This window comes from Cucurbita maxima, unplaced genomic scaffold (assembly GCF_002738345.1).
Source record: "Cucurbita maxima cultivar Rimu unplaced genomic scaffold, Cmax_1.0 Cma_Scf00023, whole genome shotgun sequence".
Taxonomy (NCBI): domain Eukaryota; kingdom Viridiplantae; phylum Streptophyta; class Magnoliopsida; order Cucurbitales; family Cucurbitaceae; genus Cucurbita; species Cucurbita maxima.
Window position 1 is genome coordinate 145,212 of NW_019272039.1, and position 16,794 is coordinate 162,005.

Genomic DNA, 16,794 nt, shown 5'->3' on the forward strand with positions numbered 1-16,794 from the left:
TTTTGTCTAGTATGTTCTTTCCTCGGGCCCGTTAATGAAAACAAAATTTGATTAGAGCTCATGTTAACCCATTTGATTATATAGATTAAAAAGAATATATTTATCTATCTATATATATATATATAAAAACACTAGATATTTCAAGATTTTGCTCTCGAGATTTAAAAAAAACTAAAATAATTAATATACTAATCCAGATTGTGGTATTAAAAAATTAAGGGCAATTAAGTTATTCAGTAGAAGAGGAAAAGAACGAAGCAACTATGTAGATGCCTCTCCCGAGTTAATCGGTGGGCTCAGTTTCAGATCAATCCAGATGGATATGGCGGGAAAAGCGCCTCCTGCAAAAAAAAAAAAAAAAAAAAAAAAAAAAAAAAAAAAAAAAAAAAAAAAAAAAAAAAAAAAAAAAAAAAAAAAAAAGTAAATAAAATAAATCGAGCGCCGCTACTTGTAGTATTATCATAATCGACATGAACACAGAGATAGACGATCTGGCACTGAAATGTACAAATTGGAAAGAAAAGGAGAGCGGAGGAATTGCAGGGAAGCGAATCGAAGAACGGAGGCGGAGATACAAAGAGGCTATGAGTCTTCTTCATCTTCTTCTTCTTCTTCTTCTTCTTCTTCTTCTTCTTCTTCTTCTTCTTCTTCCATATTCTCAGTGTTTCTCTGTGTTGTTGGGGAAAGAGAAGGGCTGAACCGAGGAAAAAGGAAAGTGCGCAACCTGAAGGCTGAAGCGAAGTGCGTAAAGGCTCTATGGATGGCACGTGGCGAGAATCCAGTGGTTTGGGTTCCTTGGAGGCTTCAACAGCAACAACCCAAAACCCAACGCCAACATATGCACAAAACAACCCACAATCACAATGTCAATCTCTCTCTCTCTTCTGCCATGTCAGAGTGTAACCCCGTCCTATGACCCCGGCGAATCCGTATTTCATTTCTCTGCTTCCCTTTCCTTAAATTCCCTCTCTCTGTTTATTCATCTCTCTCTTTGATTCCCTCTCTCTCATCCCCAACTTTCCGAGCCCTAACTCTCGAACCTCCTTACTCTCCTCCCACCCTCAATCACATACTAGCATGCTCTGTTTTCCCTTTTGATCCACAGGTAAGCCTTCTGAGCTTCTTAATTTTTCTGGGCCACTGTCTTTTTTCCTTTAATTTAGTCATGTTTTGCCCAATATGAGTCGCTCTTTGTGGAATCGTGCAATTTCACCTTACCCCATGTCTGCTTTCTGACTACTTTGTGTAGATGGAGTGTTTGATTCCTACAATGTATTTGTTCATAAACTTTTGATTGTTGTTCAAGTTGATATTTTCGAAGGGTTTGCTAATTGGGGTTTTGACTATGGCATCATATTTAGTTACTGAATGGGGGTTTGAGGTTAGGTGTGTTAATTTCAGTACATGCGTAGGTTGCTAAGATTTTATGAATTTTCACTTTTATCATTGTAGATAGTCTACATTTGCAGCTTTGGGTGCTTGTGAGATTCTGGGCATGTCGTTTGCTTTACTTGATAGTAACATATATCAATGCAGTAGTTGGACTTCTTCTGGGTGATCTGCATATTGTTATTCTTCTCAGCTTTTTAATTTCCTTCATTTAATGCACTCGTCACTTACACGTGTTACAAAGCATGTAGTTGATTTGTCCCTCATGCTCCATTTTGTTAATTGGGTTTATTTTCTTTAAGATTGTTAGAATACATTTAATTTACTGCTTAACTAGCCTAGTCATGATCATGAACTGTGTTGGCACGCCAATGGGAGGAATTTCATATGCTTTACATTTTTATTCCCACGACACACGCATTACTTTTGCGTAAGGAACTCTGAATCACAGCCTTATTATTCTGGATAGAACTAGCATTTTGAGGCATCTTTTCAAGTATTGAATTCTTAGATTAAACTTCTCGTCAAAAGTTTGGTTCCATTTAATTTTAAAGAGGTATAGCTCTATTGATGAATTGACTAGCGTTAAGTTCAAAGTAATAGTGGTTTCTGGATAATAATTTCCTTTTCTGATTAGAGAGGAGAAGTTTCACTTTTGTGGCCTATTTAAATAGCTTGGCTTATATATTTTGGATCTTTAGGGCATAAATAATATTACGGTCAAAAGTTTGGTGGCAGACAGTAGTTGTGGGATCGGTAAAATAAATAAAAAATAAACTAAACTTAAACTTTGACTGTCCTTTATATTCAAGACCCAACCAGTCTTACTACACAACTATGAGTTGGCTTACTTTCAAGGGGCATATGAGAACACTAGAGGGAATTTAGAGGAATTTGTCAAATCTCATGCCCCCCATATACCTAAAATAAAATCCTGTAAATTTCTTGATAGCTAAATAGAGTCAAATATGTGTAAGCTAGCTTGGATACTCACATTATTGAAAAAAGAACTATTATTCATACTAGTTGTGTGAAATTTTTGCTGATATTGGTGAATAAGGTTCATAATAGACCTAATGATGAGAGCAAAAGGTGCCTTTTTATGAGAGGTAGGGTAACTCTTGTCCTTTCAGTCTTGCACACTTTACCTCTTGCTTTACCTTTTATAAGGTGGCTCAAGGGATTGGAAAGAAATGGGGAATTTCTTGCAAGAAGGTGATATAAAGGAATGAGAGATCTTATAGTGAATCGAAATTTGGTTGTTGGGTTTTTAGTATAAAGGTGGGTTTGGGATTGACATTTGGGAATTGAACTTTTTTATTTTTACATGATCATATTCGTTTTCTTATAAATTAGGCTGTCTTTGGATGTGATAGGTTGAAGGAAGTATGGATTCACATCAATTGATGAATTAAAAACATTCAGGTATATCCGTGTTTCTGTTGAAATGAAAGAGTGCCTTAGAAATAAATGCAAAAAGGAACAATTACTTGGTCTCTTGTTCTTCAGCTTTTTCATAAAAGAAAGTGATATAATGTTAGTATCTGTAACTTACAGTGGATATTATTGCTATTGTTCAAAAATGGCGTTGGAGTAGGTTGATGTGGAGGCTTTTGTTTTATATGAAAAATGAATATATTATTGAAGTATAAGTGACTATGTTTTTGAGATGCTCTGCTGAACATCAACTTAACAGCAACTGCGTTTTCTAGATGCTCTTCCTGCATGACTTTTGTGCCAACTCATGATGTGGTACATGTGTTTTTTTTTTCCCCGAGACTCAGGGTTAAGGTATGAAGGAGGATGAATCATCAAGTAGTAAAGTTATTAGCAGAAATTGGGTCATGAAACGCAAAAGGAGAAAGATTCCTACTGCTACTGATTTTCCCACTAAAAGGGAAGACAATTCACTTGCAATAGAATCCCCTCGGAGCGTTTCTTTGGCTAAAGGGAAGGTGAAAAGTGAAGTATGTCGCAACCAGTTTTCATCCAAGAAGAAAGGAAATGATGGGGTGAGTTCCATTTTGTCTGACTAGAATAGCTCCATTAGTCTTTTGTTTGCATGTTTAAGGTAATGTTCTAGCATGCATCATTCGATCTTTTCCAACTATTTATGCTAATATTAGGCCATGGATGCACTTGCTTCTCCAAGTTGAATATGCTTATTATTTGTTGATTCAGTATTTCTTTGAATGCGTGGTCTGTGATCTTGGTGGTAACTTGTTATGCTGTGATAGCTGTCCAAGGACCTACCATCTTCAATGTCTTAATCCACCCCTTAAGGTTTGTTGATTCAATCTTTAATTTGCTACTGGGACAGACATTTACCCTTTCTGCTACTGGCCATTCAAATAATTGTTTTGCCGAGATTTTCTATTTTTTTAAAAACAAGGTTTGCAATGCTCTGGTCTAACTTTTGCATGAATCTGATATTTATTGAAGCGGATCCCCATGGGTAAGTGGCTTTGCCCAAGCTGCAATCAGAAGAATGATTTACCATTACATACCACAAGCTATTTAGACCCCATATCTAAGCGAGCAAGAACAAAAGTAGTTGGTGCAAAATGTAAAAATGGAATTAAATCTGCTGACACTGTGAAAGTGTCCCAGATATTTGGAAGTTCCATTCTTGCCAAGAAGAGATCTTCCATCAGGAGAAAATCAATATTGGCTAATAAAGTAAAGAGTTTTGGAAGGAAATCATCCAATGTAGACGTGTCTTGTAGTGCCAAGCTAAGTCATCCATCGGATGGTAATACTGAAACAAGTGTATCTTCTCCTGCCAACGTTGATGATGAAAAGTTATGCAATGCATCTCCATCAAACTCTCAAACAGAAGAGAAGTCGGTTCCTGCTGTTCTGGAGGTTATATCTCATTCAAAAGCAGAAAAATTAGAGCCATGTGATGAGGTTCCTGATAAGAATCCTGATATGCTTGAAAACAAGCTTGGAGTTTCTTGTGAGGATGCATCTCCGAGTAAGAACCTTGTTCTTGCAGTCAGTGCTGCGATGAAGCAAACAAGAAAAAGGAAAAAAAAGATCAATAAAAATGTTGGTCAGAAGAAGCATAAAAATGGAAAGGCAACGTGTGTAGCTACCACTTCAAAAAAACATGGATGCAAAGTAGATGCTCCTAGTCCTGGAAATAGTAAATCAGTACGGAAACATAAACATGTTGACCATGACATACCTACTTCGTCTTCGAAGGAAGAGATTGGGACTAAGAATTCAGATCTTGAGAGAAAAGATGAGGTACCTCTAATACTCTCATTTCTTCATTTGTGCTTCTTAGGATGTCTTATGCATGAACAACAAGTTTACTGGAGTTTGACATTTTTTTGTTTTCTCAGCTACCTACGACCTCACACTCCGTTGTTTCTGTTTTATGCAGTGAATAGATTTTTTTTCTCCGTCAAATGCTTCTTTTCTCCTGTTAAATCCACCATATAGGATATTAATTTGATTGATTTAGGGCCACATGCTAGTTTAACGTAACATTGGTAATTACTTTGTTTAGGCCACCTACTTTGTTGAATAACACTTTGCTGTGATGAATATGACACTGGTTCCTGTGTGTTTGTGAGAGATGTAGAGAGTGAGCGAGTGTATTTCAAGCACCTCTTACTTCTGCTTCACATATCTAAAGGACAGTGGTCAATGTGCTTGAAAAATATCCAACTAATTTTCTCTACTAGTTTTTTTTTCTGAGTTCAACCACATGTAGGGTTTGGGTTTCGATCTTTTGGTCAGGATACATGCCTTAAGTAGTTGAGTTATACGCAGGTTGACGTGTTTCTCTCTCTCACCCTTTTTTTTTTTATAAACAAAACTTTTTCATTGATGTAGTGAAGTGACCATACGTGAGCGTAGGATTCTCATTAGAATTTTATGGGAGGACCCCCAATTTAGTACAAAATGAATATTCAAATGAATACCAATATGAAACTGGAATTCAGCCAAATTCGAAACTTCCTCCCTACTCCACTCATTGATCTTAAAGAATTGGTGGGTTGTTCGAATATTATTAGTAGTTGGGATTGTTTCTTCTCTAATGTGGGTAGGGTGAGTTACTTGCAATCTGGTTTATAGTATGGTTCTTGTCAGAGGATTGGTTTTTGCTTTATTTTGTTCAGGTAAAGCTTTGTAAAATTTTGTACTCTACTAGTCGAGACTTTTGAAGAATGGCCAACCACTATTTGGATCACAAATTTCCCGTGTTCACTCATGATTTTGGCTGTCCCTTGGCTTGTTGGGATTCTATGAAGTTTAGTTTAATAAATTATCTCCCGACAGGAGCATTATCCAGACATCTTTTAATTGATTCCTCAACATAACTTTAAGAAATTTATAGCATGTCTTCTTGGAGTCCAATTCTAAAATTCAAGTTTATATTTGGCTCTTGGATTTGAGAGGTTCAAAACTCGTTACATTTTGTGACGGATATGGCTGCATAATTCTGTCATTCTGTGTATTTATTTGGGTGTGTTGACAGACCATTTGTTCATATATTGAAGCTTTGCTTGTAAGGTTGGTTGGATATTTTATGTTTGCCTTTATCTTTGCTGGAAATTTGCCAAGATCCCTTTATTAATTGTTGAGTTGGTAATTTTGGTGGAAGGGTGTCTAAGAAGGGAGGAATTTCTGCTGAAAATTTGCAGCTACAACAATTTATTGGAATTGAGACTTTTCCGGTACTTTTTGTGGAAAGAAATAAAAGAAATTTTTAGCATGAACCTGAGTAAATATTATCAATTGATATTGAGCAAATATTATCAATTGATATTGAGCAAATACTACCAATTTGGAACTAAGCACATTTTTTATTGCAGAAACTTCTTCATGATGACAAAGATAAGTTGGTCGAGCTTGATAAAGTAACAAGTCATGTAGATGCCATGTTGGTATGTGAAAATGGATTGGATGGTGAGACTTTACAGGTAAACTATAATGCTTCTAAAAGCGAAATTCTATCTGTTTCAATGGTAGAATTCCTTGCTCTTTCAGGTTTCTTCTGTAACACTGTCATGCTCTCATTTGTTTGGTTTTTTCTGGGCGAACTTCTCAGGTTGATCGAGTTTTAGGGTGTCGTGTTCATGGTAGTAGTGAGGAATCTTTATATTTACCTGAGATAGCTGTTAATGATCATCCTGACAATCTTCTAAATCTAGAAGAAGCCAAAGAAACAGGAGACAAATCTGCATTTGATGATGTTCATGTCTTAGTAGTTGGAACAGAACATGTCATAAAGGCTCAAGAGAGTGTAGGTCCAAGTGGTGATATGGAAGAAAGCTTGAAGAAAGATACAAAGAAAGATAAAATACAGGCATATAGAAGATCTGTGAACAAAAAATCAAAGAAAGATATGGCCTTGGACATATTGAGCAAGGGCAATATTGATTGCTGTACTACAACCATGAACACTGAAAGTCAAGATGAAGCTTCTGCAACGATAGAAGATCAGGGTTCAACAATTGAAAATGGCATCTCAGAGGAGAATGTTGATATCAGCTTGAGAAGTTCTGATGGAAATGATGTCTTAAAAGTGTGTGAAAAGATTGTTTCTTTTGGAACCAATAATATAATAGAAGGTGATACAGAAGTAGGTGTCAGTAGCATTGCCAAAAATAAAATTGATGATTCCTTGTTACCTGATACTGCATGTAGGAATGCTGAGACCACCATACATTATGAATATCTAGTGAAGTGGGTTGGTAAGTCTCATATTCATAATAGCTGGATTCCTGAATCTCATCTGAAAGTTTTAGCAAAGAGAAAACTTGAAAATTACAAGGCAAAATATGGGACTGCTGTCATTAATATTTGTGAGGAACGATGGAAGCAGCCCCAGCGAGTGATTGCTCTTCGTTCTTGCAAGGATGGGGCCCATGAAGCATTTATAAAATGGAGTGGCCTTCCTTATGATGAATGCACTTGGGAAAAATTAGAAGAACCTTTTCTAGAAGAATCTCCACATCTGATCCAACTGTTCAATGATTTTGAGCAGCAAACAATTGAAAAGGACACTTCCAAGGAAAGCTTACCTAGGAAATATGGTGATTCACAGTTTGAGATAGCTACTCTTACTGAGCAACCTAAGGAACTTCAAGGGGGTTCATTGTTTCCTCATCAACTTGAAGCTCTCAACTGGCTGAGGAAATGCTGGTATAAGTCAAAAAATGTAATACTTGCTGATGAGATGGGTCTTGGAAAAACAGTATCAGCTTGTGCTTTTATTTCATCATTATATTTTGAGTTTAAAGCAAGACTTCCTTGTTTAGTCTTGGTCCCGCTGTCCACAATGCCTAATTGGCTTTCTGAATTTTCTTTATGGGCCCCACATTTGAATGTTGTGGAATACCATGGAGGTGCAAAGGCAAGAGCAACTATCCGTCAGTATGAATGGCATGCTAGCAATCCAAGTCAGTCAAATAAGAAAACCGTCTCCTTTAAATTTAATGTTCTTTTGACTACGTATGAAATGGTTCTAGTTGATTCTTCTTATCTTCGTGGGGTTCCCTGGGAAGTACTTGTGGTAGATGAAGGCCACCGTTTGAAGAATTCTGGAAGTAAGCTTTTCAGCTTGCTTAATACATTTTCTTTCCAACATCGTGTTCTGTTGACTGGTACACCTCTGCAGAACAACCTGAGTGAGATGTATAACTTACTTAATTTCTTGCAGCCAGCTTCATTTCCTTCTTTATCGTCGTTTGAGGAGAAGTTTTATGACCTTAAAACTGCTGAAAAGGTTGAAGAACTGAAAAAACTTGTTGCTCCACATATGCTTCGAAGGCTTAAAAAGGATGCTATGCAAAATATTCCTCCAAAGACTGAAAGAATGGTTCCTGTTGAGCTATCATCCATCCAAGCTGAATATTATCGTGCAATGCTGACAAAAAACTATCAGATACTAAGGAATATTGGAAAGGGTGTTGCACAACAGTCCATGCTAAATATTGTGATGCAATTACGAAAAGTCTGCAATCACCCATATCTTATACCAGGCACTGAGCCTGAATCTGGTTCTGTAGAGTTCCTTCATGAAATGCGGATAAAAGCTTCAGCTAAGTTGACGTTGTTGCATTCTATGCTCAAGATTTTACATAAGGAGGGTCATAGAGTTCTACTATTTTCCCAGATGACTAAGCTTCTTGATATTCTTGAAGATTACTTGACCATAGAATTTGGACCTAAGACATATGAGAGAGTAGATGGCTCTGTTTCAGTGGCAGATCGTCAAGCTGCAATTACGCGCTTTAACCAAGATAAGAGTCGATTTGTTTTCCTATTATCAACACGCTCTTGTGGTCTTGGTATTAACTTGGCAACTGCGGATACTGTTATTATTTATGATTCTGATTTTAATCCGCATGCTGATATCCAAGCTATGAATCGGGCACATCGAATCGGTCAATCAAACAGACTTTTGGTATACCGGCTTGTAGTTCGTGCTAGCGTTGAAGAGCGCATTTTGCAGCTTGCTAAGAAGAAATTGATGCTTGATCAGCTTTTTGTTAACAAGTCAGGGTCACAAAAGGAAGTAGAAGATATTCTGAAATGGGGTACGGAAGAATTATTTAGGGATTCAACCATCACTAGTGGGAAGGACACATTTGAAAATAGTTGTAATAACAAGGATGAGGCAGTGACAGATATGGAGCATAAGCATAAGAAGAGGACTGGTTCCCTGGGGGACGTCTACAAGGATAAATGTACTGATAGTGGCAATAAGATTATTTGGGATGAAAATGCAATTTTCAGATTGCTAGACCGTTCAAACCTTCAATCTGACGCAACTGAAATTTCTGAAGCTGATACAGAGAATGATATGCTTGGCTCCGTCAAGGTTATAATTTTTTTTATGCTAGCTAAATGTTATATATATATATATATATATATATATATATATATATATATATATATATTCGGTTCTTTATTGCTTGTTAAAATCTTAACTAGTTGTTGCACAGCAAAAGAGGGGAGAGGATTAAAAGACCTGCATCTTCCTTTTTAGTTTGATGCATTTGTCTGGTGGTAACAAATTACATATCTAATGACTTACGGAACCCTGGGGATTATGATGCTTGAAAAATGTATTCGATTGGCTTGTATTAGGAAAGCCGATGTAAATTTAGCTCACAAGAGACTCTAATTCAGACTGGAAAAAATTTAAAATGTTTTTGTTATGAATGTTTGCTTTATTCATTTTTAACAGTTTGAGCTGAAGTTGAGGTGTGGTGAAACAATCTCTATATTGAATGTATCAAAGTACGATGTAGTATTATACTGTTTCATAGTTTGGTTTATTTGCAATGCCAAGAATGAACAAAACGGATTGATATATATTTTTTGGTGGCCTTCCTTCTTGAGTTCAGGCTGATACATTGTTATCTTATCGAACAAAAAAATGGCAACTCCAGGTAGCATTTTAGGAATTAGGGTCCATGAGCTCAACATGTGGAATAATACGTATCTATTGACTACTACATCAAAGAAATTCAGAGTATATTTTTGCTGTTGTTAATATCCAATTTTTATTCCCATCAGTCTGTCGATTGGAATGATGAACCTGCAGAAGAACAAGGAGTAGCTGAATTACCCACTGGTGTAACCGATGATATTTGTACAGAAAATTCAGGAAGGAACGTGGACAATGGGCTGACAGATGCTGAGGAAAATGAATGGGACAGACTTTTGAGGATCAGGTAAAAACTTTTTTCTTGAGGTTTCTCAACTCTGCCTATTAGTCTTATGACGCTTGATTTGAAAACGTATAACATAATTCAATAAGAATATACGAGAAATGTTTATTAAAAAAGAAATGAGAATGGTAGCTAGTATCTTGAAATCTATTGACCTATTGCTGTCTATTTCAACAAGCTGGAGTGAGTTAATTTGCTTACATGTTTCATTTAGTGAAAATGCATTATAGAATAGTGAAGTAATATTGGAAGGAGAAGCCTGTTTGTGTGGTTAGTTAGAAGTCTTTTAATATTAGTTTATGATAGGAATAGTATAAGATATCAACTTTGAAGGTTGAATCATGATGGTCCTGAAGCATATTGATGGAAAATGGTAACTTTAGTTTATCATTGCTTCTTTTGGATGTAGATGGGAGAACTACCAGAGTGAGGAGGAAGCAGCTCTTGGCCGTGGGAAACGCCTCCGTAAAGCTGTTTCTTACAGGGAAGCATATGCTCCTCATCCTTGTGAAACATTGAGTGAGGTACTTCCGTATCCCTGGTTTTCTGTAAGCCCTTGTCTTTAGTCAGTGTGCATAGTACCCCCCATTTACGGTCATTTTATTGTTCTTGATATCAAAGATAAATATGATTAATACCTTCTAGCTGTTGTTTTTTTGAGACTAGTTCTGTCATTTGATATATTTCTTTTACTCTTTAGTTAGTAAACCCTCAACTTTGGTTGTACTTCCGTCCATGCTCACCTCCCCCCCAACACGACACACCCATATATAAGTTTCATTAATCCTCATTATTTCTACATATTTTTCTTGTGACTTTTAAGTTGGAGCTGTATGATATACTTGGTTACTTCTAATACTTGTTATTTGAGAACCATGAGAACCAAATGATATTACTTGGAAAAATTCTTGTTGGATTTCCTTTATATCTTTTGTAACATTGGTTGTGTACTAGGGGAGGAGAACCAACCCCACAGCTCAGTCTGGAAATGAATCCTGTGGTACTTGTAATCGCTTTTGGTCTTCTACTGCATTTCTTTTTGCCATTTGAAGTGGCAAATTTCTTAGTTTGGAGTCCGACAATATTAATCTTCTTTAATTTCTTGAGACAAAGTAAACCTGTTACACTATTTTGTCTTCTTCATTACATGCATAATCATCATTGTTAATTTTTTAAAGCAGAGTGGTGGTGAAGAAGAAAGAGAACAGGGACAGGGGCCAGAGAGGGAATACACACCAGCAGGGCGTGCTTTGAAAGAAAAATTGTAAGTTAACATTTTCTCAAGTATGAAAATACAGGAGCTGGATGGATAGCCTTAATAAAAATGTTATTAAATGGTTATTAGCTGAATAGAATGTACAAGTAATTGCAAAGTAGAACTTTTCTTCTTTAATTGAGAAATTATCCAAATGTCATTTTCTTATGGTGAATCTTATTAAAAGAATCTCATTACACAGTCTAAGCCTTCTCAAAAATCAATTTTAAAAATGATCACTTCCTTTTTACCACGCCTATATTCCTCAATGACCTCATTAGTAACCAACACTTGATCCAGAATTTTCCTTCTAGCATGAATGGACCCTTGAGATAGTGCAAGAAATGAGAAGAGATTACAAAACAAACTTGGAGTGAAGACTAAAAAGAGAAGGAAAAAGGAACTTCCTGAAACAGAACAAACAATTCCAAAAGATAAAAAAAAAATTAAGAGGTGAAACTGTTGGGATGTTGGGATGTTGGGATATGGAGCGTGATGCCTATTTATAATAAAGATCTGGTAGAAATATATATGGTAGATATTTCATAAAGATTTAATAAACATAAGTAAACGGAAACCATATATATATTCCACTTTCTTCATTCTCTGTATTCTCTTTTGGTGTACATACTTGAAGTCATCAATAAAACCTTTAGCCAATATTCCTCCTTGAATTTTCTCCCTCCTATTCTTTGTGTTCATCTTGATCGAGTGTGTGCGTTGTTGTGCGATCCTAACAAAAACTTCCCAATTAAGGAAACTATCTTCCAAGGAGAATTTTGAAAAGATTTGGGAAGCATTAAGCTTGACTGCCTCAAAACATACCAACCAATTCCTGGGTTTACTTCAAAAAAAAAAATTGGTTGATTTGCTCCCACCATAATTCAGAAATAATTGCTTTAATTGCATTGACCCTTAAAAGATAGGTCAGGAAGGAATGCAAGGACCAATGAGTAAGTGAGAGTATTGCACTTAGAATCGATTTGGAAGATCCATGGGTGCTGAAGAAGTTAAAAAACTTGTACCAACAGGACAAGGCAAAAGAACACTCAAATAACAAGATACCCGTCTCTGAACCCGAGCAACATAAAGGGCACCGGGTAGGTATTAAAGAAGAAGGGATCTTTCACTGTAACACATCCGAAGAATTGGAACCTTTAGTGATTCTACCTTCCGAAGATCTTTCAAAAGACCATCTAGTGACGATGAAATCCCCACCCATGCACCGGGAATATCTCAGTAAACACTTGTCACCAGGTTAACGTATCTTAACTCTTTCACCTTTCTCACTCTTTCTCTCATACAACTCCCTGAAAAGCCTCCAGAGTTCCCAATTATCTGGGAAGAAAGCCATTGAAATGCCATCTGGCTCAAAAGTTTTCTCTCTCTCAAAACCAAATCTCACCTCTCCAATTTTCTCCAACGAGAAGGAAGTTTCTAGATCACTTGTATTCTCTTCTGAAATGGGGCACCAATCAAGGGCATCCAGAAACGGCCTTGTAGAGATGGATGGACTGTAAAAGGAAGAAAACAAACGTTACAATTTGTGGAAATTGCTTGATTGGATGTGCAACTCAACAGAATCAGAAGTGTAAAAAAAGGAGGAAGTTGATGAAATTCTAACATAATTTGTGGAAATTGCTTGATTGGATGTGCAAGCTTTCAATACCTACAATGTTGACTTTGTACAGCCTTACTTACTTTTACTTTGATGAACAGTGCTAAGCTACGAGCAAGACAAAAAGAACGGCTTGCTAAAAGAAACGCAATGGAAGAATCCTTCCCTTGTGAGGGAGTGACTCTACATGGGTCACTCCTTCACCCTCAGTATCCTCGCATCAATGCGGCAGATTCAGATCAAGCACCAGGATCATTAGAAACTAATAAGGAGAGGACTGTAGTATTTATCTTGGAGGATGACAAACTTGTCCAGTCAGCAGATGCTCCAAAGAGCCAGATCAATTCAACCTTGAGGCTGGGAAGAATTTCAAGGCACACAATTAGCAGTAAATTAGATCTTGCTGTTGGTCCAATAGAGTATTCGTCTGCTGATAATTGTCCTCCAAGCCAACATTTTCTGGGCACCAGTCATGCAAACTCAGTCCCGATCAACTTGTTGCCGGTTCTTGGACTTTGTGCTCCTAATGCTAATCAGCATGAGACATCACGTAAAAGCTTGTCAAGATCAAATTGTAAGCAGAGCCGAACCGGAGCTGGACCTGATTTTCCATTTAAATTATCCCCTTGCTCTGGTACTTTAAGTGGCACTGATATTGGTGATGCTGAGGCTATGCCAGACAAAGAATTGCCGACTTCATCAGTAGAACGCTTGCAGGGCCATCTTTTATTTTCTCAGGTGAATTTTGTATCATTTCTGTTCAGTTTGTGGATGGCTTTCTCTATTGAGTATACTTCAGAATTTCCTGATATTTAGAAAGTCCATCTCTGATTTACAGGAAAATATGACGACCCACAATTTTCCCTTCGATGAGAAAATGCTGCCCAGATATCCAATCCCATTGAAGAACTTACCAAGTTCACGGCTTAACTTCTTATCAAATCTGTCCCTGGATAGCAGAGTTGAAGCCATTAATGGCTGTCTTCCAACCATACCTTTACTACCCAGTTTTAAACTCCCTTCCCTAGATGTTATGAGGGGAAATCAACAAGATGAGGAGGCTTCCTCCTTGGGTTTGGGACAGATGCTTCCAGCATTTTCGACATTTCCTGAGAATCATAAGAAGGTGCTTGAAAACATAATGATGAGGACTGGATCTGGATTTGCCAACTACTTCAGAAGGAAACCAAAAGGAGATGGTTGGTCAGAAGATGAACTTGATTTTCTTTGGATTGGTGTCCGTAGGCATGGAAAGGGAAACTGGGATGCCATGCTTAAAGATCCTAGATTGAAATTCTCAAGGTACAAAACTAAAGAAGATTTATCATCCAGGTGGGAGGAGGAGCAACTAAAGATTTTGGATGGGCCAGCTTGTCAGGTGCCAAAATCAGCTCAGCAGAGTAGATTACAGACATCTTCTCCATTTCCAAGTCTCCCTGATGGGATGATGACACGGGCTCTGCATGGAAGTAGACTAGTTACAGGATCAAAATTTCATACCCATCTAACAGATATCAAACTGGGTCTTGGTGATCTCATACCTAAACTACCTCGATTTGAAGCATCAGATCGGCTTGGTTTGCAAAATGAGCAACTTGCAAATATACCAACCTGGAACCATGACAAATATCACACATATGTTCCAGGAGAATCTTCGGCAGGAGCTTCTGATCGATCAGGGACGAATTCAGACATACCTGTTGGAAACCCTTTAATGTTCAATCCTTTGGGAACCAGTCGCTTGGGTTCTTCGGGTTTAAACAGCTCACATAGCTCTGATAGACAGGGAAAGGGGAGTGATGAACCTGGTCTTGATAACTCCGGGATGTTGCCTAATCTTTTGGATGGATCTTTGAAACTATTTGGTGAATCACCAAACAATTTTGAGAATGGTTCAGGACTGCTGCCTGATCCCAGCGAAGGGATCAGTGTAGCAAATTTGAAAGAAGTAACAGATGGTAATTCTTCAAAGGGCAAACTACCCCATTGGCTAAGAGAAGCTGTAAAAGTTTCTTCCAAGCCTCCAGACTCTAACCTGCCTCCTACTGTGTCTGCAGTTGCACAATCAGTTCGCTTGCTATATGGGGAAGACAAATTTATTACCATTCCCCCATTTGTGAATCCAGGTCCAGCTCCCTCTTTACCTAAAGATCCAAGGCGGGGTCTAAAGAAGAAAAGAAAAAGGAAATCGGTTATTTTCAGACAATCCCCACCAGATGTAGGAAGCAGCCAACAGGAGGAGCTTGACGGTGGGCCTGTCCAAGGCGATGCTACCGTTTCTTGCTCCATCTCATTGGTCTCACCACTTGCCATGAATCCACAACCACAGGAAATGGCAGGAACTTCAAGGCTTCCAGGTCTGGAATCTGACATCAGCGTACCTGCTCTAAACTTGAACATGAATCCATCATCCTCAACCCTGCACACGAACCAGCAGAAGAAAACAAGCATGGGACTGTCCCCATCACCGGAAGTTCTTCAGTTAGTTGGGTCTTGCGTCACTCCCAGCTCACATAGGTCATCTTTATCAGGGAACTTGAACTCAAGTCTCCTTGAAAAGCTCCCCCTATCAACTTCTCATGATCCAGAAGAGCTCTTGGGTACCAAAGGTTTGTCGGGAAAGAGTAGAAAACAGAGGTTATCATTCAATTCGTTAGATGTCTACAATGAAGACAAACCGAATTCCCCTGGAAGTGATGAGTTGAATGAGACACTCTCAAGAAGCCAAAGACCTGATGGGGAAGAAATATCATCTGAAGGGACTGTCTCGAATTGTCAAGCGAGCGACAAAGAATTATAGTTGTAATACGGTGTAACAGTATAGTCATTTTTTAGTGCTGGGGGAGGCTGGATGTGAATGTGCTTGAATTTTTGTAGGCATTCTCCAAGGAGTTAAATGCTGCATTGGTGAATGTAGGGTTACTATTAGCGTATCTTGTGTAAAGCTTTTGGGAAGAGAAATGTGAAATATGGTTCTGTTTTGCCACTCCTTGCGTTGTGGGCTGTTAAGGTAGAGCAGCAAGCTCTCCAGGTTCTGATTCTTGGTCACGAGTTCGAAGTAAAGTGTGTTATACATTCAGCACTTAAAGCACAAGCACTGAAGTGTTCCTGATTCTTTGTAATTGTAGTAGGACTGTATCCTTCCTTCCTTGGAAACGACCAAAATGGGATCGCTCATAAAAAAGTGAATTGATGATGAATCTCCGCCTCTCCGGTACAGGTATTTTCTTCTACTCCCATCCCTCTTCATCTTTTTGGCAATTATACTATTACTTGAAGATACAAGAATCCTCGCACACTGCCCAACAAATAATGCCATCTACTACTGAATTAATGATACAAATATCTGAAGCTTTTAGCCTTTCATTCAAAGATAAATAGAAATTGGTAATTTAGTTGTAGCTTTGATCACTTGAAAATGAAGAAAGAATAGCAGCAGCCAAATCCTTAAAATACATGAACCCTAATTTACGGAAATTCTCAGACCATTAGGGGTTGAATACTTTAATCTCATATTTTCTTTATACAAAAAAAAAAAAAAAAAAAAAAAAAAAAAAAAAAAAAAAAAAAAAAAAAAAAAAAAAAAAAAAAAAAAAAAAAAAAAAAAAAAAAAAAAAAAAAACTAGTCAAGCCGTCTGTGGCAGTAAACTGATGTATATTTGCCTCCATCCATTCCGGGATTTTGCTAACCACTTCCCTTTACTCTCCTCTCTCTCTCTCTCCCCCTCTCTCTTTTTTAAAGAAGAAACTATGTCAAGCAAAAGTAACGAGATCATCATAATTGGAAGGAACTCTGACAAATTCTTATTCTTCTCTCTATTACTCCTTTATCC

The 16,794-nt window shown here is 37.5% G+C and overlaps 1 protein-coding gene and 1 long non-coding RNA gene across 7 annotated transcripts; one reads left to right on the plus strand and one right to left on the minus strand.

Annotated features, from left to right (window-relative positions):
* Nucleotides 1-206: 206 nt before the first annotated feature.
* Nucleotides 207-663, minus strand: LOC111497168. Its single transcript, XR_002720572.1, has 2 exons — nucleotides 509-663; nucleotides 207-341 (listed from the first exon to the last, which is right to left on the minus strand). It is a non-coding gene; the product is annotated as an uncharacterized LOC111497168 (long non-coding RNA).
* LOC111497163 (protein CHROMATIN REMODELING 4-like) lies at nucleotides 397-15,953 on the plus strand. 6 transcript variants are annotated; one of them, XM_023147849.1, is made up of 12 exons: nucleotides 397-1,105; nucleotides 2,766-2,814; nucleotides 3,174-3,401; nucleotides 3,571-3,672; nucleotides 3,832-4,641; nucleotides 6,219-6,326; nucleotides 6,455-9,232; nucleotides 9,934-10,091; nucleotides 10,498-10,612; nucleotides 11,267-11,352; nucleotides 13,063-13,699; nucleotides 13,800-15,953. In XM_023147849.1, the coding sequence occupies exons 3-12, from the start codon at nucleotides 3,183-3,185 to the stop codon at nucleotides 15,759-15,761; spliced, it is 6,975 nt and encodes a 2,324-aa protein (XP_023003617.1). In that variant the 5' UTR covers nucleotides 397-1,105; nucleotides 2,766-2,814; nucleotides 3,174-3,182; the 3' UTR covers nucleotides 15,762-15,953. The 6 variants fall into 6 exon arrangements, with proteins under 6 accessions (XP_023003617.1, XP_023003618.1, XP_023003616.1 ...); XM_023147850.1 differs by lacking the exon at nucleotides 2,766-2,814 and having other exon boundaries at nucleotides 3,168-3,401; XM_023147848.1 differs by lacking the exon at nucleotides 2,766-2,814.
* The last annotated feature ends 841 nt before the right edge of the window (nucleotides 15,954-16,794 follow it).

Bases quoted from the DNA above. Each gene is read 5' to 3' on its own strand.
- LOC111497163 (XM_023147849.1), top strand. From the start codon at position 3,183: ATGAAGGAGGATGAATCATCAAGTAGTAAAGTTATTAGCAGAAATTGG. The intron at 3,673-3,831 runs GTTTGTTGATTC...TATTTATTGAAG, and splicing joins GTCTTAATCCACCCCTTAAG to CGGATCCCCATGGGTAAGTG. The intron at 9,233-9,933 runs GTTATAATTTTT...TATTCCCATCAG, and splicing joins ATATGCTTGGCTCCGTCAAG to TCTGTCGATTGGAATGATGA.